Source organism: Apteryx mantelli, chromosome 6, assembly GCF_036417845.1.
Source record: "Apteryx mantelli isolate bAptMan1 chromosome 6, bAptMan1.hap1, whole genome shotgun sequence".
NCBI lineage: Eukaryota > Metazoa > Chordata > Aves > Apterygiformes > Apterygidae > Apteryx > Apteryx mantelli.
This window is the reverse complement of record NC_089983.1, coordinates 44,068,990-44,094,077: the sequence shown is the minus strand read 5'-3', so window position 1 is coordinate 44,094,077 and position 25,088 is coordinate 44,068,990. Positions and strand designations below refer to the sequence as shown.

Sequence of the window (25,088 nt, the reverse complement as noted above, 5' to 3'; positions counted from 1 at the left end):
CAGCGGGGAATCACAAAATGAGAGAGGATGTGATGTGGCTGCTAAAAAAAGGAAGATGCAACCCAAGGAGGTATCAGGTGTTAGCATTTCCACAGAAGATAGGAGGCAGTTATCCTTGTTTTACCAAGCCCTGCGATGACCTTCCTGGCATACTGTGTACAGATCTGGCCACTATCGAAAACGGAAAGAAATGCAGAAGACACTTACTGGGAAGGCTGCGAGAATGAAGATCCCATCTTGCAAGGAGAGGCTAAAAGGCTTCGATACATCTAGCAAACTGCCAGCTGAGGGACGGCTCTCCTGCGATTAGACGATAGAGCTGTTTTCTCTCTATAAAGTCTGCAGGGCAGCAAAACACCAGACAGCAGAGCTTTTGGTACTAATGGAAACTTCAGCAAAAATGAGACAGAAAAAAAACTACCCATCCACTGAGTCCGGAAATCACAAGGTTTCTAAACAAGAGAGGATGGAACAGCTTTTTCATTGAAATAATGCAGACAATCTGCCTAATGTCAAGGTAGAATTTAATATATTTTTAACTGGCCGAAACAATTGTATGCGCTTTCTGCGGACTATGCCTGGGAGCTCAGTTCTGTGTCCTATGAAAGTACCCCAAAGCATTTCGCACGCCAACCTGGAATACTCTGATAAAATATTTTAATATAACCCACTGCACTTAACTCCCTCCCATGGGTGCTCATACATTAATTTTCTTGCAAGCCTGCAATTAGAGGAGTGAACCAAACACACAATTATCTTGAGGAAATCTTGAATTAAATGCAAATTAAATCCAAGACCACTGAAAATCTGATCTTTGCTCGGAAGTATGTACTGAGTAACACCATATCTTAGTAACTGCTTCTAGCTCAAAAATGCTTCTTCCTTTCTGGTCAGCGCTGCTTAGGGAATTGAGCTAACACGGCTTCAGTTAGCCAGACAGGCGTGGGCAGCCAGGAGGAAATATCACAAAAAATGTTCATTCTCGTTCCCACAGAAATTATTAGGAATTTTAATCAATTGAATTTAATGGAAGCAAGGGAAAAAACTGTTATTTAATGGAAGAATTTCCCTTCACTTTCCTTATAAATATTTTTAAATGATTAAAAACCATCAGCAAGTGAATGAGTAAAGAACAGGCAACTTTTCATATCCCCATTACCTTTAGATACTCGAAATGTAACAATAAAAGCAATAAAAGCCACCAACAGTTATACTCGCTAAAACTAGAAAAGTGGAGTCTAAGTCTAAGGATTTACACACCTCAGGTTAGACAATGTAATTAAAAATGAGCTAAAAAGAAGTATTTTTTCCCATGGAACTTAGCGGAGGAAGAGTAGTGCAACTGAAGGTACAATTTAAACAAACTGATGAAACACAAAGCAGGGACCTTTGACATTAATCGTACGTCATTTTAAATAGAAGTGCACCGTCTCCGGTTATTCCGGCCCCACTCGGTTCTGCGGTAGTGGCTTCCGGGGAACCACGGTCCTGCCCCTGCAGGACGCTGACCCTGCGCTCCAGGCAGCCCTCCGGACGCGCGTGCCTTCGACGCGTGCGATGAGCTTCCGTACTTTTCTCGCACAACAGACAAGACATTTTTAAGAAACAACTGTTCCCTGTTTCACCATTTAAAATACGCAGCAGTAAAATGCTGCAAATACTATCGGACAGTTTTCCGGAAAGCATGTGGAGGCTGCTCACTCCTTTCTTCTCAAACACCACTGATCAACATCTATTCGAGCCAAAAAATTGTCTTTCAGTTTTTAGAGTCCAACCTCGTCTGTTAGGCAGCCTGCGAGTCAGACCACAAGCCAGCAAAAACATGACAACTTCGAGTACAGGAAACAATTGACTATTCTATAGAGACACCTCTTTATTTGCTTTAAGTATGATGTGGATCAAAGGTCTCACCTTCACTGTATACAGAGAAAAAAGTGAAATATTGTGTAAATTAATACTGCTTTCTAAAAAAAAAAGAGCCAATTCTGGGACTCTTCAAAGTTAATTGGAATTTGCCTTTATTTAATTAAATGATGAGAGTTCGGCCAGAGACTACAGGGATAGCATTTGGTTAGAATAACATTGTAGTTGGAAAAATTCTAGCTCGAAGACTTTATATAAAACCGGGGTTTGCATCTGCTATCACACAATCTGCAACAGATTTATCGGTCCGCTCCAGAAGCGGAGAGCAGCCAGCCATAAATGCCATCGAGCGAGCATCCTCCTGGCCACCAGCGAAGCACGCAGCACCGTTTCAGGCACGGATGGTTTACTGGGGGGAGAAACGGGCCGTACAGGGCCTGGATCCATACGCAAACCTCTCACAAGTGGGTTTCAAGCGGAGCCCTGTGAGATGGAGCGCTACAAGAACGATTTTATATAAAACACATTGTCTGGTTCCATTCTGCGCAGCCTGACACCAGACTGAAGTAACTCCCTTAACATTATTAAAAACATGCAACTGCTAGAAAAGATTTGCATCCTTGGTTTTAAACATAGGGCAATCACAAAAATCAATACCCATCAGGCACCGACTATTCTTGCTTTCGTTAGATTAAGAATGAATTTTCATTCGGGCAGAGAGAAAGCAAGTACAGGGCTTCAATTAGCAGCACATTTCAATAGCACCATGAAGGGAACGTGCTCTTGTATGTCATCTGAGCTACGCAAATTATAAATGGCAACACTGATTTGCACAGCTATTTTATTTCCCTGTTATGTATATTCTAAAGAGCTTTGTAAGAACTCTGCGTAGTCTAACAGGCAGTGACCTGTCAGAAAAGATTATTTACCTTTTTTTTTTTTGGAAAAAGTTATAACAAATGGAGTAAAAGAAATCTGTATAAAATTAAGATTTTTCTCTCTCCCCAAAAAGTAATAATTTTAGTTGCATCCAAAGGACTTAAGAAATGTCTATGTTGTCTTCCCTTGCTAAAAACCACATTGTGGTATGCTACAGTACTAAGACGGGGTGAAAACAAGGAAATTAAGTTTAAAATATATTTATTCTTTCTATAGGCAGGATTAATTTATGAGGTTAGCATGCAGATATGACCTAAGTACAACTTGTATTTAGAATTTCCTATGTGAGTTGTAACTACACTGAAAATGCTGCCGTTTGCATACAACTCCAGAGAAAGTACACTTATTATGCAAAAATGAAGACATGAGAATGCTGATGAAAATCTATGAGTCATTTATCACACACTGACCTGAAATGAATATATAAAAAAAATCTCTTTTATATGCAAATATTTAATCTGTTTGAGTTTAATCATCATTTTTTTCCTCGGGACTGATGTGTGTGTACGTACTGTACACCATAGAATACAATCTTCCATACCTCATTCTTACAAAATGCCTGTTTTGTCAATGGTTGCTGGGGGAATGCGAGGAATAGAAAATTAATCTCTTTATTTTACTCACCTGTGAGACTATCCATAAAGCCTATTTTGTCTGCCCACCTGCTGATTACTGCAGTAATATCGCTTTGCACGGACGGAGCACTTGCATTCTCTCAACAAGACAAACTCCAAGTATAATTGATTTCTCTGATGGATTTTCTAATGAATATCTATTGCTTCTCTAGTTGCTCAAGTACTCACTTACTGATGTTTGTGTCCCAACAAATATAAATCGTGTTCATTTACTCTCCAACTTTACAACCAGCTATTAGCCGGGAGAAAACAACACGAAAGAAAAGCCATCAGTGTCCCTGCACGTCGAAACGTCGCGCTGCAGACCAGCAGCCTGGCCCCGGCGCAGCCCTGCGTCGCCTTCCCACGACTGCTCAGGGCAGCAAAACGCTCTGCCCCGCAGGCAGCAGCAGCAGCAGCAGCAAGAGCTGAGCCTCAGTAAAAAGCACCGTGATTGCAGGCTGCAAATCAAACTCTAACTAAACTATATGCTGAGCCAAAATAAAACTGAAGTGCTGTTTTCCAGTTACTGTGGTAGTATCAAAAATATACATTGCTATAATGAGAATTAATATCCACTGGGCTTGGCTTACAGACACAGATTTACACCAAAACCTGGATTTAAAATATGCATTTAAAGCAAGGATTTACCCTCTTATGGAGGAGCTCATAGATGAGACGGATAAACATTTGGCATGTATATTTTGAGCCAGATATGGATCCCTAGTTGCAGAGAAATAATTCATTAATAGCTGGATTAATAGCAGCAAAGATAATACTACTTAGCTGTCAGAAGAATAATTAACATATACAAATATATGTTCCAGGTGGCCTCTTATGAGTAGGCTGAATTTAAATTAAAGGACCGGATTGGATTTAATTTAAAGAATTTGAAAATTTTTATACTTATAAAGAGCCGTGTTGCCAGAACTACTGCTCACGAAGCATGCCCGGGAAAAGCAAACGCAAGCTGCTGAGGTGCCTCGTGGAAGTCTGGCCGCTTCCTCAACGTGCCTGCGGTGTTTGGAGCCTCGGGCCCAGGAGTCCGGGGCTCCACGTGTGCCCAGCGCTCTCCTTAACTTACGGGGCACCCAGCATTCCCACTGGAACAAGGGAAACCAAAAAAACTGAATTCCATGTACCACATATCTATAGAAGAGCATTCACAAAGGTACATTAACTGTTTGCACCAGTTAAATGCAGATATAATAAAACATTTTTAAGGAAGTACTCTGATTAGGTTTTCATTACTTTCTAGAGTCTTAGAAGAGACCGCTAAACCCAACTGCTTTTCAACATTACTTTTTTTATTCAGGCTCCTCAGAACACTAATGAAAATATATTTATGCCTGGTAGTTAATCAGAAAGTTCTTGAATCACATGTCACTTAATCAAAAAAAGGAAAAATTCTCATCTTTATTTAACAAAGGCGTAATTTAAACCTAACTTATAAAAGAATAAAGAACACCTAAACTTAACACAAAAGAATAAATTGTTAACTGTAGATTGACCATGAGAGCTGACAGATATTAAATCACAGTTATTTGGTTTAGCATTCTAATTGTCAAAGTTAATAGTAATTAATAATAATTGTCTAACTGTCAAACCCCTGCAGAATACCATGGATAAAATCTTTCTGACTACTTGAAAGATATCTACAGTTTTTATCTAAAAGGCGACATGGGACATTTTCTGTATGCTTTTGTAGCAAAACAATTCCATTTTCATCAAGTGAAAAAAGAGTTTCAAGGTTCTTACTAATGATTCCCAAATCTAACTTTAACAACCAAAGGTTTTATAAAAACCAGAAGCAAATCTGTGTCTCAGGAACAGTTAAGATCGTTCAGTGACAAAACTGTAGTTACATATAAAGCTAGTTAGAAAATTCAAAACTAGCGAGGCTAAGAGAAGCGTCCTCCTGCAGCGGCTGCAGTGATTTGCAAGACGTGACCGGCAGGCAGGACTCAGGGCAGGCTTCTCCTCCGCATCCCACCAGGGAGTCGCAAGAAACACGGCTGCAATCGCACAAAAGTTTAACAAACCAATAGAGGGCAGCTGACTCATGGCTATATGAAATTCCTATTCCCACCGGAACCAACAGCAAAAACTTTTGCCATCAGTGGAATCAAAATTGACATCAAATCTTTTTACCTGAAATGCGTAACGGAGGTATCGGACTCCAAAAACACCACAGAAAGATCAAAACTTTGCTCTTGAAACAGGCACATAAATTTTCAAATAATAAAAGACAATATTTGAGGTATAGGGAGATAAACACATGAAAAATCCAATCAGATGACTATTCCGAGACACACAACTCAAAACAGTCTGGTTAAAATTCCTCAGATTTTGCTGAAATTCACAATCTAACCATCTCTGCTATCCATGCAGAAACTATGTGAATTCTTTAATATAAAACCATATGGAGAAAAAAAATATTTTTATAATACATGCTGATTATTAATTAAGGGGAGAAAAGTGCAATAGTCTGCCAACTTAAAAAAAAGATAATGTGGTGACCAAACTAAAACAAAACACTACACCTGGCTGTTCTGTTGTTCCCACGACAGCACACAGGCCAATCCCAGACCCAACAGAATTCTCCATTAAAATGGAAATAACCATTTTAAACATACTTTTAAAATTATGGAAGTGTAGCTGAAATCTGTCTGTTGTGAAACTGTGAAATGATTCTCTCCCCTTTGAGAACCAATCCATAATTCTGTCAAGCACATAGACTACACTTGCCATAAAACTATAATCAGTACTGGCTACACGTTACTAGGTGCACTGATAAGCAATTATCATTTTTTGTGAATTTGAATATTGGCTTTATACACCTGGTAGATTTTTTTTTTAGTTTAAAGAGAGACCATCCTGACAGCAGATTTGTTTTTAATTGCAACTGTCTACCTAATACACTTACATATCATTGCATTTACTCTACCTATTACAGGAACAGTCTATTTGGTTCTATGCCATCAAAAAGCTCTATGAAAATACGATCACAATTCAACATACAGACAGTCCATTTGTGGCAGAAAGTTCCCAGGTTTTTTGGTAGAAAAGATGTGAAATGCTGAAAATAGATCTCATCCTTCTCATATCCCAAAGTGAAGTTTTAACATCTGAGACGCTGTCTCGTGTCACATCCGCTAGCAAACACAAGGATTCGCCCAATGCCACCTTTGTTAAACAGCGCGTTTCCTGGTTACGTTACAACACGGGAAACAGCCGACTCAAAAATAACATGAATTACATAAGGAATAGAAGCCCTCATAACTTTTAATTAGCCAATAAATCACATCAGACTGCAGAGCACTGCTGATTTATGCACTCCTCAAGTGAAAAGCAGCAAATAAAATTCGACAAGGCAGAATATACATCTCATTACAGAAGAGAAATCTACCCATTGCCTTCCATTAATACATTAAAATCCCCTTGTCTTTAGTTCTACTGGTGGCCATGGCCACCATGCTAATTTATAACACGCACATAGGTGTCAGCGATCTATGATGATCCCTACGTAAATAAGGAAGGATCAGCCACATTTGTACGTGACGCCCCAGACTGCAAGCCTTCACGTTAACACCGCAGGCCGCCGAGGCTCGCCTAGCCACGGGATACGACTGGCGCGGCAATTCCCGTTCCCGGAAGCGCTCCCTCGCCATCATCATGCCAGAGAGCTCCCGCCTCGCACACCGCGATGCCCCCCGGCCTCCCAGCACCGGAGGCGATGCCACCTGGCCGGGAGGCCAGCAGCCCTGGGGAACCCCACAGCAGACAAAACACTTTCTCGGGCACCTTCTTCTGCTTCTTTTTTTCTTTTTCTTTTTTTTTTTTTTTAATAATAGATGAACAAGCCCTGCTAATTTTCTTGAATGAAAATTCAAGAACAATAGAAAAGAATAAAATTCTTTACTGGAACTATTAATGAGGTGAGCTCCCTATCCTACTCTCTCTATCACGCTCTCCCAGAGAGAGCTATTTGCAACCGTTGTCTTGGTTTGCCTGCTAAAACAGACATTTCAGGAGGCAGGGAGAGCCCTACGCAGCTGTACAGCGGAGACAGATTTAATTTCCTCTTTCCTTTCCAAAACCCACCTGTATGTGACTAGAATGAATTTCAACTTCTGGAAAACAGCCCTTGCATACAAGGGACCTCCCTGACATGGGTGTTAGGTTTGACAGTCACTCAGAAGGCTGTAATTGGGCCTTGATTTCCAAAATCACAGAGTGGTTTACATTCCAACTAGCAGTCTGGTAACGCTGATGATCCCGATGCTGTCACCTAAAAAAAGATGCAAAATCCATGCATTCAGCTCGTAGTTCAAATGGGCGCATTCAGCTGATGGCAAGCCCAGCACAATGCACGTAGTCACGTGCTGAGATATCAAGAGGAGTACAGAAGGTCATTTTCACTTTTATTCTGCCATCTTGGAGGAGGAAATTAATTAAACAACATAAAAAGAAAATAAAATCCATTCCTGAATCTATCAATCAGCTATACTGTATAAAACAAAGCAAACAGAACAAATGATATGGGTGCAATTTCTGGGAAATGGCCCCAAGAAATGTCTGCACCACAAAAAATATTAACACTTGTTAAGTATTAATCAATGATAACTGCTGTACATGGAACAACACAGCAATATTAAACACTTTAAAAAGGCAAGACCCGGGTTATTTTAAGGACCATAATGCAAGAGGTGTCTGAGCGTTACTGGGCTTCTCAGTAGCTTTGATGGATGAACCAACATACCATGTTTCCTCATGTCCATTCTCCCTGCTGGAACTACAACGTCATTTCAAATTATTGTCACTTATTCTTAAAGGAGAGTCAGAAATTGAAAATCATACACTTAAGCGCAGAAGTAGGAACTTTCTGCTCTGAACGCTTAGGATATATTCAAAGCAAGCAGGCAAGTCGGACCATCTTTAGGAAACTACTCCTCTAAGAATAAAACCATCCAGCTGAATTTAGTAGACTTTAAACTGAGGATGCACACAGACTGCTGAATATGAGAAAATGCCACGTCCTCTTCCTCCTAAAAGACATTGCTCTCCAGCGGAGAAATGAAAGAGTGATCAAAATCTTATTCACCAGCCAAGCCGGAAATGCCCCCGCAGCAGAGCGAACGCAGACGACCTCAGCACAGAGGTCTGCACGAGACGCTCGTATTTTGTTGAACAAAGCACATTCGGGATCCTCTACCCAGCAGAGAGGAAATTCATGCCACGGCCTTTGATTTTCCCGGCGTGCCAGCATCAGCGCTGGGGGCAGACTGCCCTGAGGCCCCTGGTCACTGCTTCCCCCTGGAAGAGGCTCTCGCTGGATCCTGACCGCGCGCGACGCAGCGGGGAGCGCCCAGCCCCAGCCCCGGCGCTCGGCACGGCTCGGCATGGAGCCTCGGGTTACACACGCGGGCTCCCGAAATCGGACGCAGAGCCCAGCCACCTTTGCCTTAATTTGCTCCTTGTTTAATATCTTGCCAATATCTTCTTGCGTTCAGACTTCAAAAAGTTCTGAAATCGTTATGTGGCAGGTTCCAGAGAACTGCAAATTATTATAATTAGTTTTATTACTTGACTTAGAATCTATTTCAGAAGAAATTTCTGCATTCACGTCTTCTCTCAGAGCAAACATGGCTATATAACCATCACGATAATACTTCAGAAACTAATTTTGTACACACAGAAATAATAAAAGAGAGTGAAGAAAAGGAAAACATGTTAAAATCTTCATCTAGCTTGCCAAAAGCAAGAAAAGTGATAGCTCTCTGCTTAATTCACTGTTTCTGAAGACTGAGTCACATATGACAAGATGTATAAAAAGCCAGGTAAGCTGTATTTTTTGCATCTTACCATATGAAAAGGTAAAGACATATCAACATTTTTTTATTTTGAATATTCCTGGTTTTGTTCAAATTAAAACAGAACCTATGCACTTATTTTAACCATTATGCAGTATTTCCCTTCCACAATGACTGTGATTGTAAAACGGAGAACAAATTACCCTGAAAAAATTTTACAGGGAAGAAATAGGAAACTTTCTAAAAGAAGGAAGGGGGGAAAAAGCCCACAATGAAAGCTGCTGCCAAGGAATAGCTAAGGCATCAATCCTTTGCGCTCTTTTGCTCCTATGACAAAGACGAGGCAGAGTAAGTTCAGCCTCGGCGTTAGACGCTGTCACGCTGATTTATGACACCCGGTGGATGCTGGTCCTCCAATGTGACATATCGTCCACACGAGATTCAGCACAAACCAAACTTCTTTCCTTAAAAAATATTGCCTAAACCAATTTATCTTCTGTTCCTAAGGTGAAATGATAATACTCCGTCCACTGGGCAACCTGACCTCCTACAGCTGATTTTCCATTTAATTCCACTTCCGCTGCACAGAAATAAATAGGATAAAGCACTTTTGGTATGCTTCCTGCCTTTCACTATGTTTTCCAGTATGCTGCCATAGAAATGTTAATTCTGCTCTTCAGCAACAAAACCAGGAACCCCGTATCTGAATCAGAAACGATCAGCAAGACTTTTCAATTCAAGAGAGATTTAAATGTATCACTTTCTTGTACAACAACAAATTCTGTTTGGATACTCATTTTATTAAGAACGCCATACGGACTTTAGGAGGAAGAAAAACGTAGTTTAACCAGTAAAGCACAAGGCTGCTAATTTTTGTGGATTTTAATGTAGAATTTTTCACAGTAATTCCTGGGAAGTGGATTGGCATAGTATATTTAACTTCTGTAAGTGCAAGCGTATTCTCAGAATCACAGAAAACAGCTTGACACCACATGCTAATATGCATTATTACTGCAGGGAGGTGTGAAAGAGCTATACAGAACAAAAAGCAAAGAATACTTTCCAAGATGTTGCTGAACTGCTCAATTTTTGCAAGGATAGAGCTTTTCATAAATGGTTGTTGTTAAAATATGTCTGTATAACACCTTTACTCAATAGAAAACTTGCATGAGAAATGAAAATGGAGTGTGGATAGCTAATGAAGCTGAATACAGCATTAATATATGTTGGGAATTACAGTGCACGATACAGATTATTGTCCTGAAGGACAACACAGGATATGGCTGTATCTATCTATCTGGAAACTGAAGTATCGCATGCTTCTTTCTGGAGACTTTTTAGACATTTTCTTCAGGAACACGGGATAGTACTCCGACTACACAGATTGGGCTTTGGTACTTTTGCACATTTAATTTTGTTGTTGTTGTTGTATTTGGTATTAAATTACTGTTTGGTATCAAAACTTTCAGCCATAGCAAGGAAATACTAAGAAAACTAGTGTTTTTTTCACTCTATTTTGAGACTTAAAATTGTCCCATATTATTGTAGTGGGCAAAAACACATATCATTTTAATGATATTGTAAAAATGCACTAAAATTAGAGGACAAACATGTTCTGTACTATAGTTTCTACTTTTACTCCGAGTGGGAGGAAAACAGATATTCTGAAGGTAAAGCTGAGAATAAGCACGGGATTTTTGTCTCCAGAAGTTAAGTGTCAATAGAGAGAGCTAGAGGAACACACAGGCGAACCGGGCCCTTGCACACCGTCTAAAGGAATCTCAGACTTCATGTTACTGATACACTAGCATACGACTGGGCTCAAAAATAAATTACTGGCATTTCAAATCAGTGAAAGCAAGAGATTTCATGAGTACCTTCAAAAAAGTTTAGTGACTTTTTTGACCATCAGAATTCTGTATTATAAAAAGAAGTGATTTAATCAGGAGCTATTTATAGCTAATACATTACTAATGACGTTCTTGAAGAACAGCTTCTGATATTGAAAGGGAAGGGACATACATGCAAAGACACCCAGGAATTGTATGTGAGCCTAATTCACCGACGGCAAGGAAACACATGGGGCTCACGCTTCTAACACAGGAACCCAACAGTTTCAAAGACGCTTCATATACACACACATGCACATAGGTGTGTGCGTGCGTGTGTGTGTGTGTGTGTCTATAAAATACGTTCATGCAAAGGAAAAGCATCACTATTACACCAAAATAAAGCATGAAAATAAATCTTTTTATGGTCAGACACACTCAAGAGAATAAATACTATTTTAATAAATTCATAGTCAGATAGGAGACAGAAAGATAAACAAAAGAGGTTGCAAATATTTTTTCCTCAGCAGGTATGGACTGGAATATAAGCTCAAGGAAGGAAAATGGGAGAAATGTAGCAGAGTTAGCTGTTGCTTCTCCAGAAACTTTATTGTGTATGAAATTATTGCTCTTTCTGAGGGCACTTACCTACCTAAATAAAAAAGGAGCCGTTTCGCTGCAGCGCCTTGCGATAAGGCATGCGATATTGCCCCGCTTTAGGCAGAGCTCTGAGGCAGTCTAAGGCTTGCAGGTTCAGTGTCCAGGTACTTGGGGATCACAGAAACGAGACTTGTGAGATGTGAGCCAAGAATTGCCTTGCGAGGCTGCCACTGAATGCGAATAAGTCTACATAATACCGTGCTATTTATCTAACATTTTTTGAGTAATTAAAGTGTGTAAGGCCCCAGAAACATCTTAATAAAAGGCTTTTCCTGAGCAGACCTTTCCTAACATAACCAATTAGAAAAAGGAGGAAAATAACCCGCACTCCTCCTCCTGACTCTGAGCCCAAGACCAGTTTTATTTGGCAAAAGATAGCAATTTCTACAATTAACATTAGTATTCAAGCCCATCCAATCTTTTACATTCTAACCGTGAGTTTTCAAAGCCTATAATTTTGTCTGATTTTTCACTTTTGAAATGAAATTTGACACATTCGGTGCTAATCAAAAAACCCTGTTTTCTCTGAAGCATGAGTAGAACTAAACCAGTCGTTTTCGATGAAAAGATTACCAGACATTCATGCATCTTCACGCTTGCTTCCAAGAGATCTGTTTTGTAAATGTACCACTCTCCTCCTTTCCCTTTTTTTAAATTTTACATGAGATTTCAGGAAAAGGACTTTCAGCTGCAACATGTAAGGTGTCTGTATTTCTCATATTTTGATGCGTGTTGTCATTTTTAGAGTGAACATCTGAAAATGTTATTAAGAATAAAATGTTTATTTTAAAGGAGGCGGTGAGTCTAAATTTCAAATACCTTAGATTTTCTCCTGCTCTGCCTGCCTTTACAAATACTCTCAAGTCTTTAAAAATATGTGCTTAAATATATACAGTATATATGAAGGGAATAAACTATTTGCTGTGATATTTGTCCTTTATCAGGACTGGGTTAGAGAGAGAGGGGGAGGGAGGAGAAGGAGGGAAAATCTTGACAAGAATATATATTAGAGCAATCAATAAAAAGATAATCCTTGGAATTCATGAGTCTTTAAAATAAGATGCATTTTTCTTGTAGTAATCCCAAAAACCTATAAAAGAATATTCATGCAATAAAAACCCTTTAACTCATATTTAACCTTTCATCATGTAGAACTACATATTAAATAGCTTAGCAGCTGCATGCTGTGTAACTGCATTTAAATAAGAGCAGAAAGAGAAAAATGTAAATGCTACCCCTCTTTTAACATGCACTGCACAGCCAAGAACATCTGCCAGCTGGCCCCATAATCCAATCGGCTGCGCAGGAGCAATCACACCCTCAGCTAAGCGCTCCTCAGCTTCCACATACGATGCCCATTTTCTTTAAAAGAGGCGGCAAAAATGTAGTTAGCGCTAACTCTTAAACAGTTTGCACACAGAGGTACAGGACAAAAGTATTTCAACATACTGCATGGAATCGGGGTTGAAATACTGTAATTTTTCCCCCAAATAATGTAATTCACCTTTCATGGGGAAATAATATAAAGAAAGGTAAAGGCTAGGGTGGCTATATCAAAGTGAATGATTGTATTAGAATACCACATGCATACTACCCAGGCAAACTGTTCCTACAATTAAAAATTGTAATAAAAATCTGGCAGGGCTCAACATACTCCACTGACATTATAATGAGAAGAAGAACTATATCAGAGCAGAATTAATTCTCCTGAGCTCACTTCTCGCATCTGCTGCACAGTGGCTGGGCTGTGCGAGTCCAGCGGGCAGGATGGCATTCAGGCATGGGAAAGGGGGCTTCGAAGCACGCCGGCCCTTAGGGAAAGGCGAGCCCTTGGCTTAGCCCACTCGTCTTGGGCAATTCCTCCATGGAATATCATGCAGTAATAGGACGTGTTATTATCACAGTATAAAATTAAATTTATGCTAAAAAGTCCTGTCCTGAATACACAAGAAAACTGCACTGCACTGATTAAACTAATTCTAGGAAGAGAGTCTTTTATGATACAGTTTATGCGATTCAGATTATTTATACTGGTCAAATAAATGGTTTTGCTCATGTAATTTGCCTCTCTCTCCAAAGCAGCAGCTATATTAAAGTACCTGTATTGGCAGGCCCTGGAAATGAGGGGAAGTGGTAAGAGAGAATTGCTGCAATACTATTTCAAGTTCTGCCCTCTGTACCTACATTTATGTCAAATATCTGAAAGGCATCCAGAAAAGAGATGTAGGAGCTTAGAAAACACCCTTCAAAAAGAGAGTTAAAGGATGATTTGACTTAATGAGAAAAAGACACAAAGTGACTGCAGGCTCTAATTATAATGACTGGATAACGGACAGTTCTCCAAAGTAAATGATTAAGTTATAACAAGACCCAAGTTACAACCAGATTGAGTTATACAAGTATTGGAGAAATAATATGGAAATAATAAGGTATCTACGGGGTCCTAGGAGCTTATTCTTGGTTCTAATCCTTATCAGCTACATAAAACACAATATAACACAGAAGCCAGCAAAAAATAATCTTAGCACCAAGGTGATTTAGTTTTCTCATGTTTGAAATCAAACAAAAGTGAGTGTTGCATTGCATGTATTTAACTCAGATTATGAGACTATATAAAGAATAATTAGGATGTCATATATTAACATATAATGAATTCTATAGAGTTTTGCTCAAGGATTTAAACACTGCCCAGACCAGAGGAAAAAAAACGACCGTCTGCCTTGCAGTGGATTAATGGTATGTGTCCAGCTTAGCTCAACATCAGAGTGATCAGCTAATTTGGTTTACCACCCAGGCAGGCAGCTCCTGTACCTTGCAATGCCTAAGGACCTCAGTGTTTCGAAACCAGTATCGGAAGTCGAAGTCCAGCGGGCGCAGAGCAAAACTCCTCCCTAACTGCACACAGGATTAAGCAGAGTACGGGGAGGCGAAGAAGAGAAACACACACGCACACATATACATATACAGTGACAGTAACTGGAAACACTTTCTTCCAGTGACTGGATCTAGGGCCAAATCCCTATTAACTTCAGTGGCACAAGGATTTCTTCCCAAGGTTTTCCTTTTATGTGGACAAAGCGGGATGGGGGAACAAGAGGGGAGCAGGGAACAGGACGTGTCTGAAGACCTGCTCCTGCTCCCCACAAGCTGCTTGATCTGTTCCTGCACTTGCTGTGTAAAGTCCAATGTGAGAAGATCACAGTAAATTAGCACAATGATTTCTTCTTATCCTAAAAGCTCTGAAGCATACAGGATTCAATCCAATCCTATAAATCTAAATTGGAAAAAGGCAATCTATTTTGTGACAAAACAGCTAGAAATAGCTTCTACCCTAAAAAAAAAAAAAATCCCCCAAACCAGGCCTTAATGCAATTCTAAGGTGTCACTACTAGAGCACACAATAGCAAGCCCTCTAATGAATTCAATAGTGTTGAACCTTGTGTTCCTGGAAAAGAGGCAAAAAGCACCAAGCACATTTATATTAATAACAGCCATGGCGTTTTGCAAGGACTGTGCACCAATAAACCTTACAAAGAAGTAATTTCCAGCATTAAACAATTTCTTTCCTTTAATATCTTCTGAAAGGGTTTTGAAATTAGCAAATAAAATATGTGTGGGAATAGGCAAAACTTTATAGCAGTAAGTTTACTTTTAATAGAAGTGGTCTGCTGTGTCTATGGGTAACAAACCCCAGTATCTTTTCATTACAAAGGAGCTTATTGTTACCATAGGACTTACTGTGGGATTTCAGTTGGCTTCTTTGGTGATCTGCCTGATCTATCAGGAAGAGCGCTGAGGTATGGACAACATACACTTTACTGCAGTTTTATATTTTCTTGGTCCCTGCTGCTTCTAAGTTAGGCTACTGCCTACGAATTTCGAATAGTAATAAGCAATAAAAAGAATTTAACAAGTTTCTCACAGGAAAAAAAATTAACTGCGAGGAAAATGAAGCAAGTTCAGAATCAGGTGTTGGATGTGGTCCTGCATCCCTGGACACGACTGCTGCATAGCAGTTGCAAGGTAAATAACTGGTGCTGCCAGCTTGAACACCTGCAAGCCATTACACTAATCTCTGTATGACTACTATTAAAGACCTTTTATATATATTCTACAACATATTTTCCTATATATATTCAAAATATATATATATATATGAAGTCCCTTGTGCATGACATTTGCTGTCTTATTATCAACTAATTTTGATAGTTGAATCGGCAAAAAAGAATAGGCAAAACTAAACAGTACTTCATCAATGTTAATTAGTGTGCAGAATTAACCAGTAAACGTAGAAAATCACTGCTAGTTTTGTAGAAATACATATAGGATTATCCAAATACATGTTGATTTTTTTCTTTAGAGTAACAATTTAGAGATTATTTTCCTCTGATGAGATACTTCAATATTGAATATACAGCAATTAATGTTGGAGGGAATATGTGCATGGTGCTATTTTAGTCAATGCATATATAATGAGTGTTCTTGCAGCAACCACAGTCTCAGAGAGAGATAAAGATTTTTAAAATATCCCAAGACATCTGAGTTTTCAGACATTTATACTCCATTGAGAGGGGATTATTTGTCTGGGGTTCCTGTGCTCTGGGAGAGAAAAAAAATCTCTCTTAGATAAGAAATAGAGTGTTTCAGGTCAAATTTTGCTGTTACACAAGCATCTTCTTCTCAATCCTCAAGAAGTTCTAGGACAGCCTACAAAATCCTTTCCTACAAAGGGAGGTCCCAGAGATCACTTGTGCTGAAGAATAAAACAGGCAATTAAATCCCGCAAACCCAGTTTGCCAAGAAAATATATTCTAACTCCAGCCTCTAACGCTCAAATTTTGACCATACAAACAAAGGATGAGTCGGAAAGAAACATCATGGTCCAAACGGAACACTTAAGCAGTACTTGGATGACAAATGCTCTGAATCAATGTCCTTTTATCGTAGCTTTGTATAATACATGGGAAATGAACATCTAGTCAGGACAGGGTTGAGATTTTACACGGCAATAATAAAAACCAGCAAGGACGGCTCATAGGAAGGACTGATTTAAGTAACAGGGAAAGTATGGTCTACGGACGTTAGACTGAAGGGATATGACACTCAGAGGAGCAACGGATGTGCTTCGCTTCCACTTCAGGCTTTCATCCAGACACAGGTTTCTAGTGTAATTTATAAACAGTTTGTGTGGGCCACACCGACAACTGCACCTACTAACAGAGACACAGAACAATTTCATAGCAGTACTGAATGATTTGTTTTTTTTTTTTTTTTCCTGGAACAAATGAAAAGAGGCATTGTTATAACATTCTGGTAATATATTATGTAGAAAACATCCCTTCTTTGTACAACATTACCAAATTTTCTGGAAAAATGCTGTAGTCCTTATTTTCTGTTATGGGAATTTCTATCTGAAATAGGTTAATTTCATATGCACATGCATTTGTATTAACATACACTGAAAAACTGTCTTGCAGTTACGCAATAGTAACTCTGACAGTTATCAAGACTTCAAAAAATTTCAAGCAGTAAGATATAACTGTATCTTTTAAAATACTCACAAAAATCTAAAGGACACCACATCTTTAAAGTATCAAAACAGACATAATCAAAACATTTAAATCAGATCATACTAAGGTACCTGAACAGACACGGAAGACTTCAAATAATAACTGTAACTTTCTCTTGGAAGAATAACAAAATTAAATTTCATGAGCTACTTTCATAATTATTCTCGTATTTTTAATTTCTTCACCAGCACAGGACCTTGTGATTACAACTAAAAGCACAACAACCACCGTGAGCTTTCTCCCGGCTATTTAACGCAGCTCACCTGATTCTTGAGGTCCAGTTTTGGGCAGGGACGACCTCCATTGTACGGCTTCTCTTTGAGCCACCGGGAGCGGATTCTCACTCCCATTCCACAGGACGAGCTGCAAGGGGCCCAGCTAGACCAATCACTCAACTTGCAATCAAACGGACACGGAACCGTGCAAGATTCTTCAATGTAACCTAAACCAAAAATTGAAGAAAGATGTTTTAATCAAAGCCACCTCTATCCTCTAATGTCTCACTGCAATGTGTATAATCAACATACACAGATAACTTTTTCAAGAAAAAATAAGATCTTGTGGTCTTACAATGCTTTCTTGACACAAGATGATGATATGTGATTGAAACTAATTTCTTATTGGTTTAGTCCAATGATCTTTACGAAGGGCATCATAAAACCAATGTAAAGGACACACTGACAAAAGTAACTGCTGTGAAACTGGTGAAATTACCACTAGGTGGTAATTATTGTCCCTACAAGAATTTGTCCATAATAAAATCTGTTGGCAGGTTACACTGACGGCCTCAGCAGGGAACGGAGGAGCCTGGTCGCAGCAAGGGCCTTCACCTCCCAGAGGAGCGTGAGCCGCTCCCAGCGCAGCAAAAGCGTGCTGGACTTGCACCCTTTACCCAAGCCAGAGAAAAAGGCACCTGGGAGGAGAAAAGATTTGAATGGAAATAGCTCCCAGCTGCGCCCAGGCGAAGGCTGGGAATGATGGCTCGCACCCTACTGCATTAACACCCAACAGGGCATCCCAGGGTGAAAGAAGAATTCCTCCATATAGGCACGTCCTCACCAGCAAGTTTGGGAATGGGCACGGGGAAGAGAGATCTTCCATAGCCCAGCATTGGCCATTAAGCTTCCCACATGCAGAAAGGTAGAGGAGAGGGTGCCCCAAACACTCAGGGTCGCAAGGGAATTACTAATATTGAATTACTAATATGGTCAACAGTGTGCAGTAGTTCCTACACATTCCTACTTACTATGCTATGTTCATTCTCCTTGAGTTTCTATTACCTGGTTGTCATGTCCGTATGTACTATTTTGATTTAAACAAAAAAGAGATTTCACGTTAGACTATGAAAGTTACTGGCTGCTAAGATCAGCCTTTATTACAAAAGGCTTAGGCCCTCTGACAGCTCTGATAATTATGGTCATGGAAATAACTGGATTTCATCCCTACCAAATTTCTGATATTTCTCATTTTTATGCCCCTTCTTTCCAGTTGGTTTTCATCCCACTTGCACTCCTCTGTATATTCCTTACCTACAGAATACCAAACTAGCTAATTCCATTATGCTATTAAGAAGGATTTCCCCACACACAGCCAGGAAGGACAAGAAGCAGCTTCCTTCCCAAACCCACTGACAGCAGCCCTGGACGGTCGGGAAGCACCAAAGCCAAGGCACGGAAATTAATCTGGCCCGCAGCTGATCTTACTAACTCTGCAGTGTCCTAACTAGCTGCCTACGCAGGACCAGAACTGTGCTACACCCCAAACATTGAGCCGAAGCAGCAGCACGCTGCCTCCTTCCCGGCCTGGGCTGCACGCTGAAGGCATTTTCAGGAAAGCTTTCAGACTTATTTAGGCATTTTCCCCCAGGAAACTATCCTCCCTCCTCCTGCAAGTATAACAAATAATGAAGTTGGTTTTGTGAACAGTGACTTAAAAAAAACGCCAGAAACAACAGCAGTTCCTCCTTCTGTTACATGATGCTCTTTTTCTTCCCCTCCTTTGCTTTGTGCCAGGATTTGGTTACCTTTTCTTTTACAGCAGCCACCAAGGAGTCTGACAGCTGCAGTAATTTTTCCACAGTAACGCATGCTGTAACTCTTCCCTAAAGTTGTATAACTAACCCTGTACAGTGTGCTCTGTTTTACTTTGCTACCTCATATTTCTCCGGGTTGAGCTGCCTTTTCATCTGCAGCTCTAAAGCCACTGGAATTAGATAACTTAGTTATTTCCTACCCAGTCCACTATGGTGGTGTTTATGCTTCTTGAGATATTTCAACTGTATATCTTTTGTATTCTTATCTAAATGAGATTATACACGTGCACACCCATATACACATATTTCCAAAATAGACTCACATTTTCCAAAATGAAACTTTCAACATCCCACTAATATTCTATTCCAACTGCTTAGGTTGCCACTCAAAGCAATTCACAATACATTATGATAAGTAAAAGAAGTTTTCTCATGATAGATTTATGAGAAGCATTTCTCAGGCAGTTCTCCAAAGAGTTCTGTTCCACCACCATATGAAATATCATTTTTCCTTGGGCTGTGTGACAGCCTAGGTAATTAACTCTCAACAGAAACAAAGAAAGCGCCTTGTTTCAAAGTAGGATTAGACAGAGGGGTTATCAACTTATCAGCAAAGGCAAAATGGGCTAAGCCTTTTGGCAGTTCAAGACCTACATCTCTAATAAAAAAGAAATATAAGAAAGAAGAAATGTAAGAAAGAAGAAGGAACAGTTATAATAAACTGCAGAGAAGTTTATAAAAAAACTGAAGAGAGTTGTTCTACTTCATCCCAGGGAAGTGCTGTGGAGATCCCTCAGCAAACCGCTGAATTTCTGCAGACTTCCTGGTGCTGAGAGGCCAACTTATTATATTTTGAGTTTCCTCACTCATATTTATAAATTATATTATTTATAAATAAATAATGGCCAGCTAATAGAGCAATAAATTACATTACCATCCAGAAGAAAGCAGTTCTCTATACTGAACAATGCTACAGAATCAAAATGGGAAGATAACTTTCTTTCAAGCTCTTCTTGCAAGCTGCCATTATTTGCTCCATTAACCACTTGAGGTTAATCCTGTGCTGAGAACCCCATGATCAAAGATTCAATAAAAAATTTCCTGCAAAAAATCTTTATGTGACAAATCATCTTTGCTCAAATGTGTAACATCTTTATGGATATTAGGCGAATCTAGTAAATAACGTTGTACTCAGCTGGTTCCCAACCCTTCCACTGCCTGTGAGAACAGGACTTTTTGTTTTTCTCTGCAGGAGCCAAGCAGCGTTTGTCAGTGTCAGCCAGTGGGTGGAAAAGAGTCCAGTTTGGATATCCACAGTAATCCCAGTACTGGCATTCCTACGAAACTTTTTAACATTGGCATGATGAATAATATAAGAAAAAAAAATAACAAGGAAGATATGCTGTTAAAACCATCTATTAATAAAGAATCCTACATTCAGGCTATTATTGGAAGAAACAACAATAAAACACAGTAACTAGCCAAAACCAGAGAAATATCATTGACCAAAACAAAACAGGAATAAAGAAAAGAGCATAAATGTATTAGTTATTTCCACTCAACTTGGTGAGACTAACTCAAGCCTGGGTTTTGTCCATGTCCTCCTTAAACAGTTCACTCATCCATCCCATCCCTTTTTTCCTCTCCTCTGCAGAACCTGGTACCAAAACTTCTGGTGAGGTGCCGCAGCCTTCCATGGAAAAAGACCTCCTCCTTTCCCCAAACCTGCTCAGCCTGTTTTCTATATGGTGTTATGTTAATTCTTGAAGCCTCCTTTAACATCTTTTTTTATTCCTCAAAATCTCAAATACTGTTAAACCAAAACTCATCTATTTCAGAAACAATACATGGGAAAATCTCTGTACTACTTGAATCAACAGCAAGTTCTTGAAGGTCACCGAGCTACAGCTGTGAACACAGATGTTATGTGAGGTAGCCACAGGAACACCAATGCATGGGATATTTAAGTTGGCACTTTCAATCATACTACAGGGAATAGTCCTGAGCTGGCAGTAAAAAAATGAACCAGATGATCAAGTAAGATTTTTGCATGTGTAAATGCAATTGTTTTACGACTGAGACATTGTCAAAATAATGGGATGAACAAATGCATTTACCTAGGCTGCACAGCAAATTTCACTATTATTTATTCATTAAGAACAGACAACGTCCTTGTTGCTCTACAAGCCACAAATGGAGTCTCTTCCTTATGGCGTCTATAATGAACAAAGCACCCACAGAATATACCGGCTGTACCGGGAAGGCTCATATACATGATGTAACAACTGATATTCTGATCTTATTTCTTCTGTGCAACACAGAGAGGAGGCTTTAGAAAGCAGCTGAACAACGTGAGGGTGACGGTTTGGTGGGTGTCCGAGGTGCAGGGCTCAGAGGCAGGTAGCAGAGAGCATGAAGAAACACCTATGGACCGAGGACTGAATGCAGCGCTGGTGGAGATTTTTGCAGTAGCCCAGTTTCTTTGCCATCTACATGAGGCGCAGTACGTAGCAGGCCTGGCAAAGCCAACGAGGGGCTACAGCGTCCCTCTGCGTCCCCCTGCATATTCACCAAGGGATCGTGGTGGGAGAAGCAGACCATTAATAGGCTTACAACCTAATGTAAGACATTGACACCTACCCGATTGTTGCGCTTCCAAATGGCAAATCTGCGAGGATGTGAGGTCTGCACAGCGTTAAACAAACATGCCGAAAGGATTCCAAGCGGCTGACTTAAAAGCAATTTGAAAAAGGAAACAGATGCACTTCTAATTGAATTGGCTTTAAACTCATTTGTAGCCACTCTAGCATATTTCATCATTTCAATTAACCAACTTCCAGCAGCTCTACTCTTGTTTGTAACCCTTGAGGTGCTTCATGCAATTCAAGGTCATAAATAAGAAAGGAACAATTCTGCGTGTTACTCCAACTGCCACTGGTAATAAGACAACTAATTTCGCTCAGAGTCCATAGGATAAAAGAGGTCCCCCTTAAACAAACAAACAAGGGAGCACCAGAGCCGACACTGCCATTGAAGAGCTGTTTCTTAATTACACAGACCAAAGGTAGGGAAAAAAAAAAGACTGATTCATTTCGCAATTAAAATTCACATTCATTTGGTAGCTGAATGTGAAGTACGTAGAGCAACACCAGTAAATCTGTGCAGTCCTGGAAGTCTACCAGCTCAGACCTCATTGCTGAGCCCCAGTGGACCACGCCGTGTGGGGGTCACACTGCTCCGCTGACAGCTCTGGGATCTCCTGCGAAACAAACCCCACGGTTACTTCCAGTGCCTCGGCGTCACGCACAGACTGAGTACGCCTTCAGCAAATGGGCTGCCTCCACCGTGGGCCACCACATGGCCATTAGCATTACAAGGTGGGCACCTCCTTCTGAGGTCTTCTGAGGCTCTTTCAAGGGTGTACACTATGAATTGAAATAACCTAAGTAAAATCCGGGAGTCTTAAAGTTGCTAACAATATCAGCTGCATCTGAAAAGAAACCAGTATTGCCACAGAATAAACATTTACTCCTTTTTTTTTCTAATATGCAATGATTTGAGATGCTTTATGCATTATTAGTTTGCCAGCTGGGAAACTTATGAGATAATATAATGAATATACTTAATAAACACCAACCAAAAAACCCAACAAAAATACCTTCTACATCAAATATTTTGCAAAGCTCAAAAAATGGACCACCTTAGCTAATCTATTCCTGCTTGCTTTTGCTCTCCTTCTGTTGTAGGAGACTCATTAGAGATTCTAAATAGACCAGAGAGTACTTGTAAAAAATGCTGGTAAGTTTAACTCGTCATTATTGTTAATGAAATTCATCCAAAGGTTGCTTTTATTGTTCAATTTCACAGCCTTTATAAATCCTGACAAGGCAGTTAGGTTGATGCTGACTTTGCATTATGATTCCTAATTTCTTTTAATTTTGCATCATGGTTTTCTTCCTTAAAGAGATTGCAAGCTTACACCTAATGTTGGCTTAAATGCAAACCATGATAGTTGATAGATTTAATCTTTTAACTAAACACTAAAATTTCCATTAACCAGCACATTCCATGTAATATATTGTGAAACAAACTGAGAGCTCTTCTGGAGAAGAGACACTCTTCTGAGACTATAGGACTTTACACCGTACTTTCTTCTCATCTGGAGCTTCTCATGTGAACAGCAAGAGATCCACCACACGAATCTGTCTAGAATCCAATTCCCAATGCAGCTCTGGAAATCATTCCCCTTCTCTGGGAGGTCCTTCCCCATGTGAATGGATGGCCCAGCTGCTTGCAGGGCCTGACGTATTAAGAAAGTCTGTGCCAGCTTTCATTCACCAGGCTATAATCCTAGGGCATTATCCTGGTACATGGTCTTCACTGGACCTGCCAGCCACAAGTGACCACCTCTGCTCTGGAGGACAAACCCATGGTGAAATCACAGCAGCTCCTCCACTGAACATTTTTAAGTAATCCTTCCTTACTCAAATACAAAAAATCATCTTCTGGGATCAATGTCAGTTAGGATAGGAGCTCAGCTGTGTTTTCTTATATATTTTGCTGCTCATCACTCTACAACTGGGAGAATCATCCCTTTTGTCCAAACAAAATTGAGCAGTTATTATTTTCTTTATCTGTATCTTCATCCTCTGAATATTAGGAAAGAAAGTCATTCTACTGCACTTTATTATGGTTGTACTCTTTCTATTTATAAATTGTTTAGCCTAAACGCTCTTACAGGCTACTCAATCCACAGCAAAGCAGATATTTAAAAAAAGAACTGAGATAATCCTTGTTTATTATTATTATATTTATATAATAAAACAAGGCTTCTGCAACGTATCGTGAGAACAAAATTAAATTGTCCACAGAACATCAAATTCCCTTCTTTCTCACACATCAGACTTCTCTCAAAGGCCCAGTTCCACAGTAGCTGCAAAAATAGATGTACTTTGCAGCATGTTCTGAGCATCAATATAGATTTGGGCTATTTGGACCACATGGAAAGTATCTTCCAGAGCCAAGAGTTCATCACTGGGAGAAAACTGCTGCCAAATGGCAACCAAAAATACCTCCTTCACCAGTAAATCATACATGGCTTGAAAGTCAATGGTTTCAGGCTCTGCTGGAGCACACTCAGAAACTCAATTTCAGAGCTTGGGGCCCTCCACTGAGGATATCTTTCTGCCAGTTTCTGAGCATACAAAGTTAGGCGTTGTCAACACAACATGTCAGCTCATTTCAGCTGCCAAGTTATGACCGGAGACATGGACAAGCCACATTTGGATGACTTTGACTTAACTCGGACAATAATTGCATGGTTTCCTTTTCACAGAATAGGAAGTGCTGATGCAGTCCCTTGTATCCTGATAATTAGCAAATATTTTGGACTATGATACTGCTACTACATCAGACAAAAGCTACCACATGACTTTGCAAAAGAAAAGGAAAGCAATCAAAACAATTAGATTTACATGCAGTAAATACAAGCAAGGAGGTTCATAAGAATGTGAACAAAAGCTTACTTTTTTTTTTAAACAGAAAAAATGACTATAAGGAAAGATACCCTGCTGGACTGGCAGTCATAAATGCTTCAGATACTTCACTAGTCTTTGGTTCTTGGGCTTAATCTTAATGACTAGCATAAAACACCTCAGGTGTTTTTATATTTTATGAACTTCGTATTTCATTCTTGTTAAGATTTTAAGCAGTCTCAGTGCACTAAAGCAGCAGAAGCAGAAATCGCTAGGGCTTGATGGCTCAAAATC

The 25,088-nt window shown here is 39.8% G+C and overlaps 1 protein-coding gene across 1 annotated transcript in view; it reads right to left on the bottom strand.

The window, feature by feature from the left end:
• Positions 1 to 25,088, bottom strand: part of THSD7B (thrombospondin type 1 domain containing 7B) — a 219,498-nt gene that overhangs the window by 65,592 nt on the left and 128,818 nt on the right. Inside the window, exon 14 of the mRNA XM_067298639.1 lies at positions 17,552 to 17,730. Coding sequence (XP_067154740.1) covers positions 17,552 to 17,730 — 179 coding nt within the window. The remainder of the gene's footprint in view (positions 1 to 17,551; positions 17,731 to 25,088) is intronic.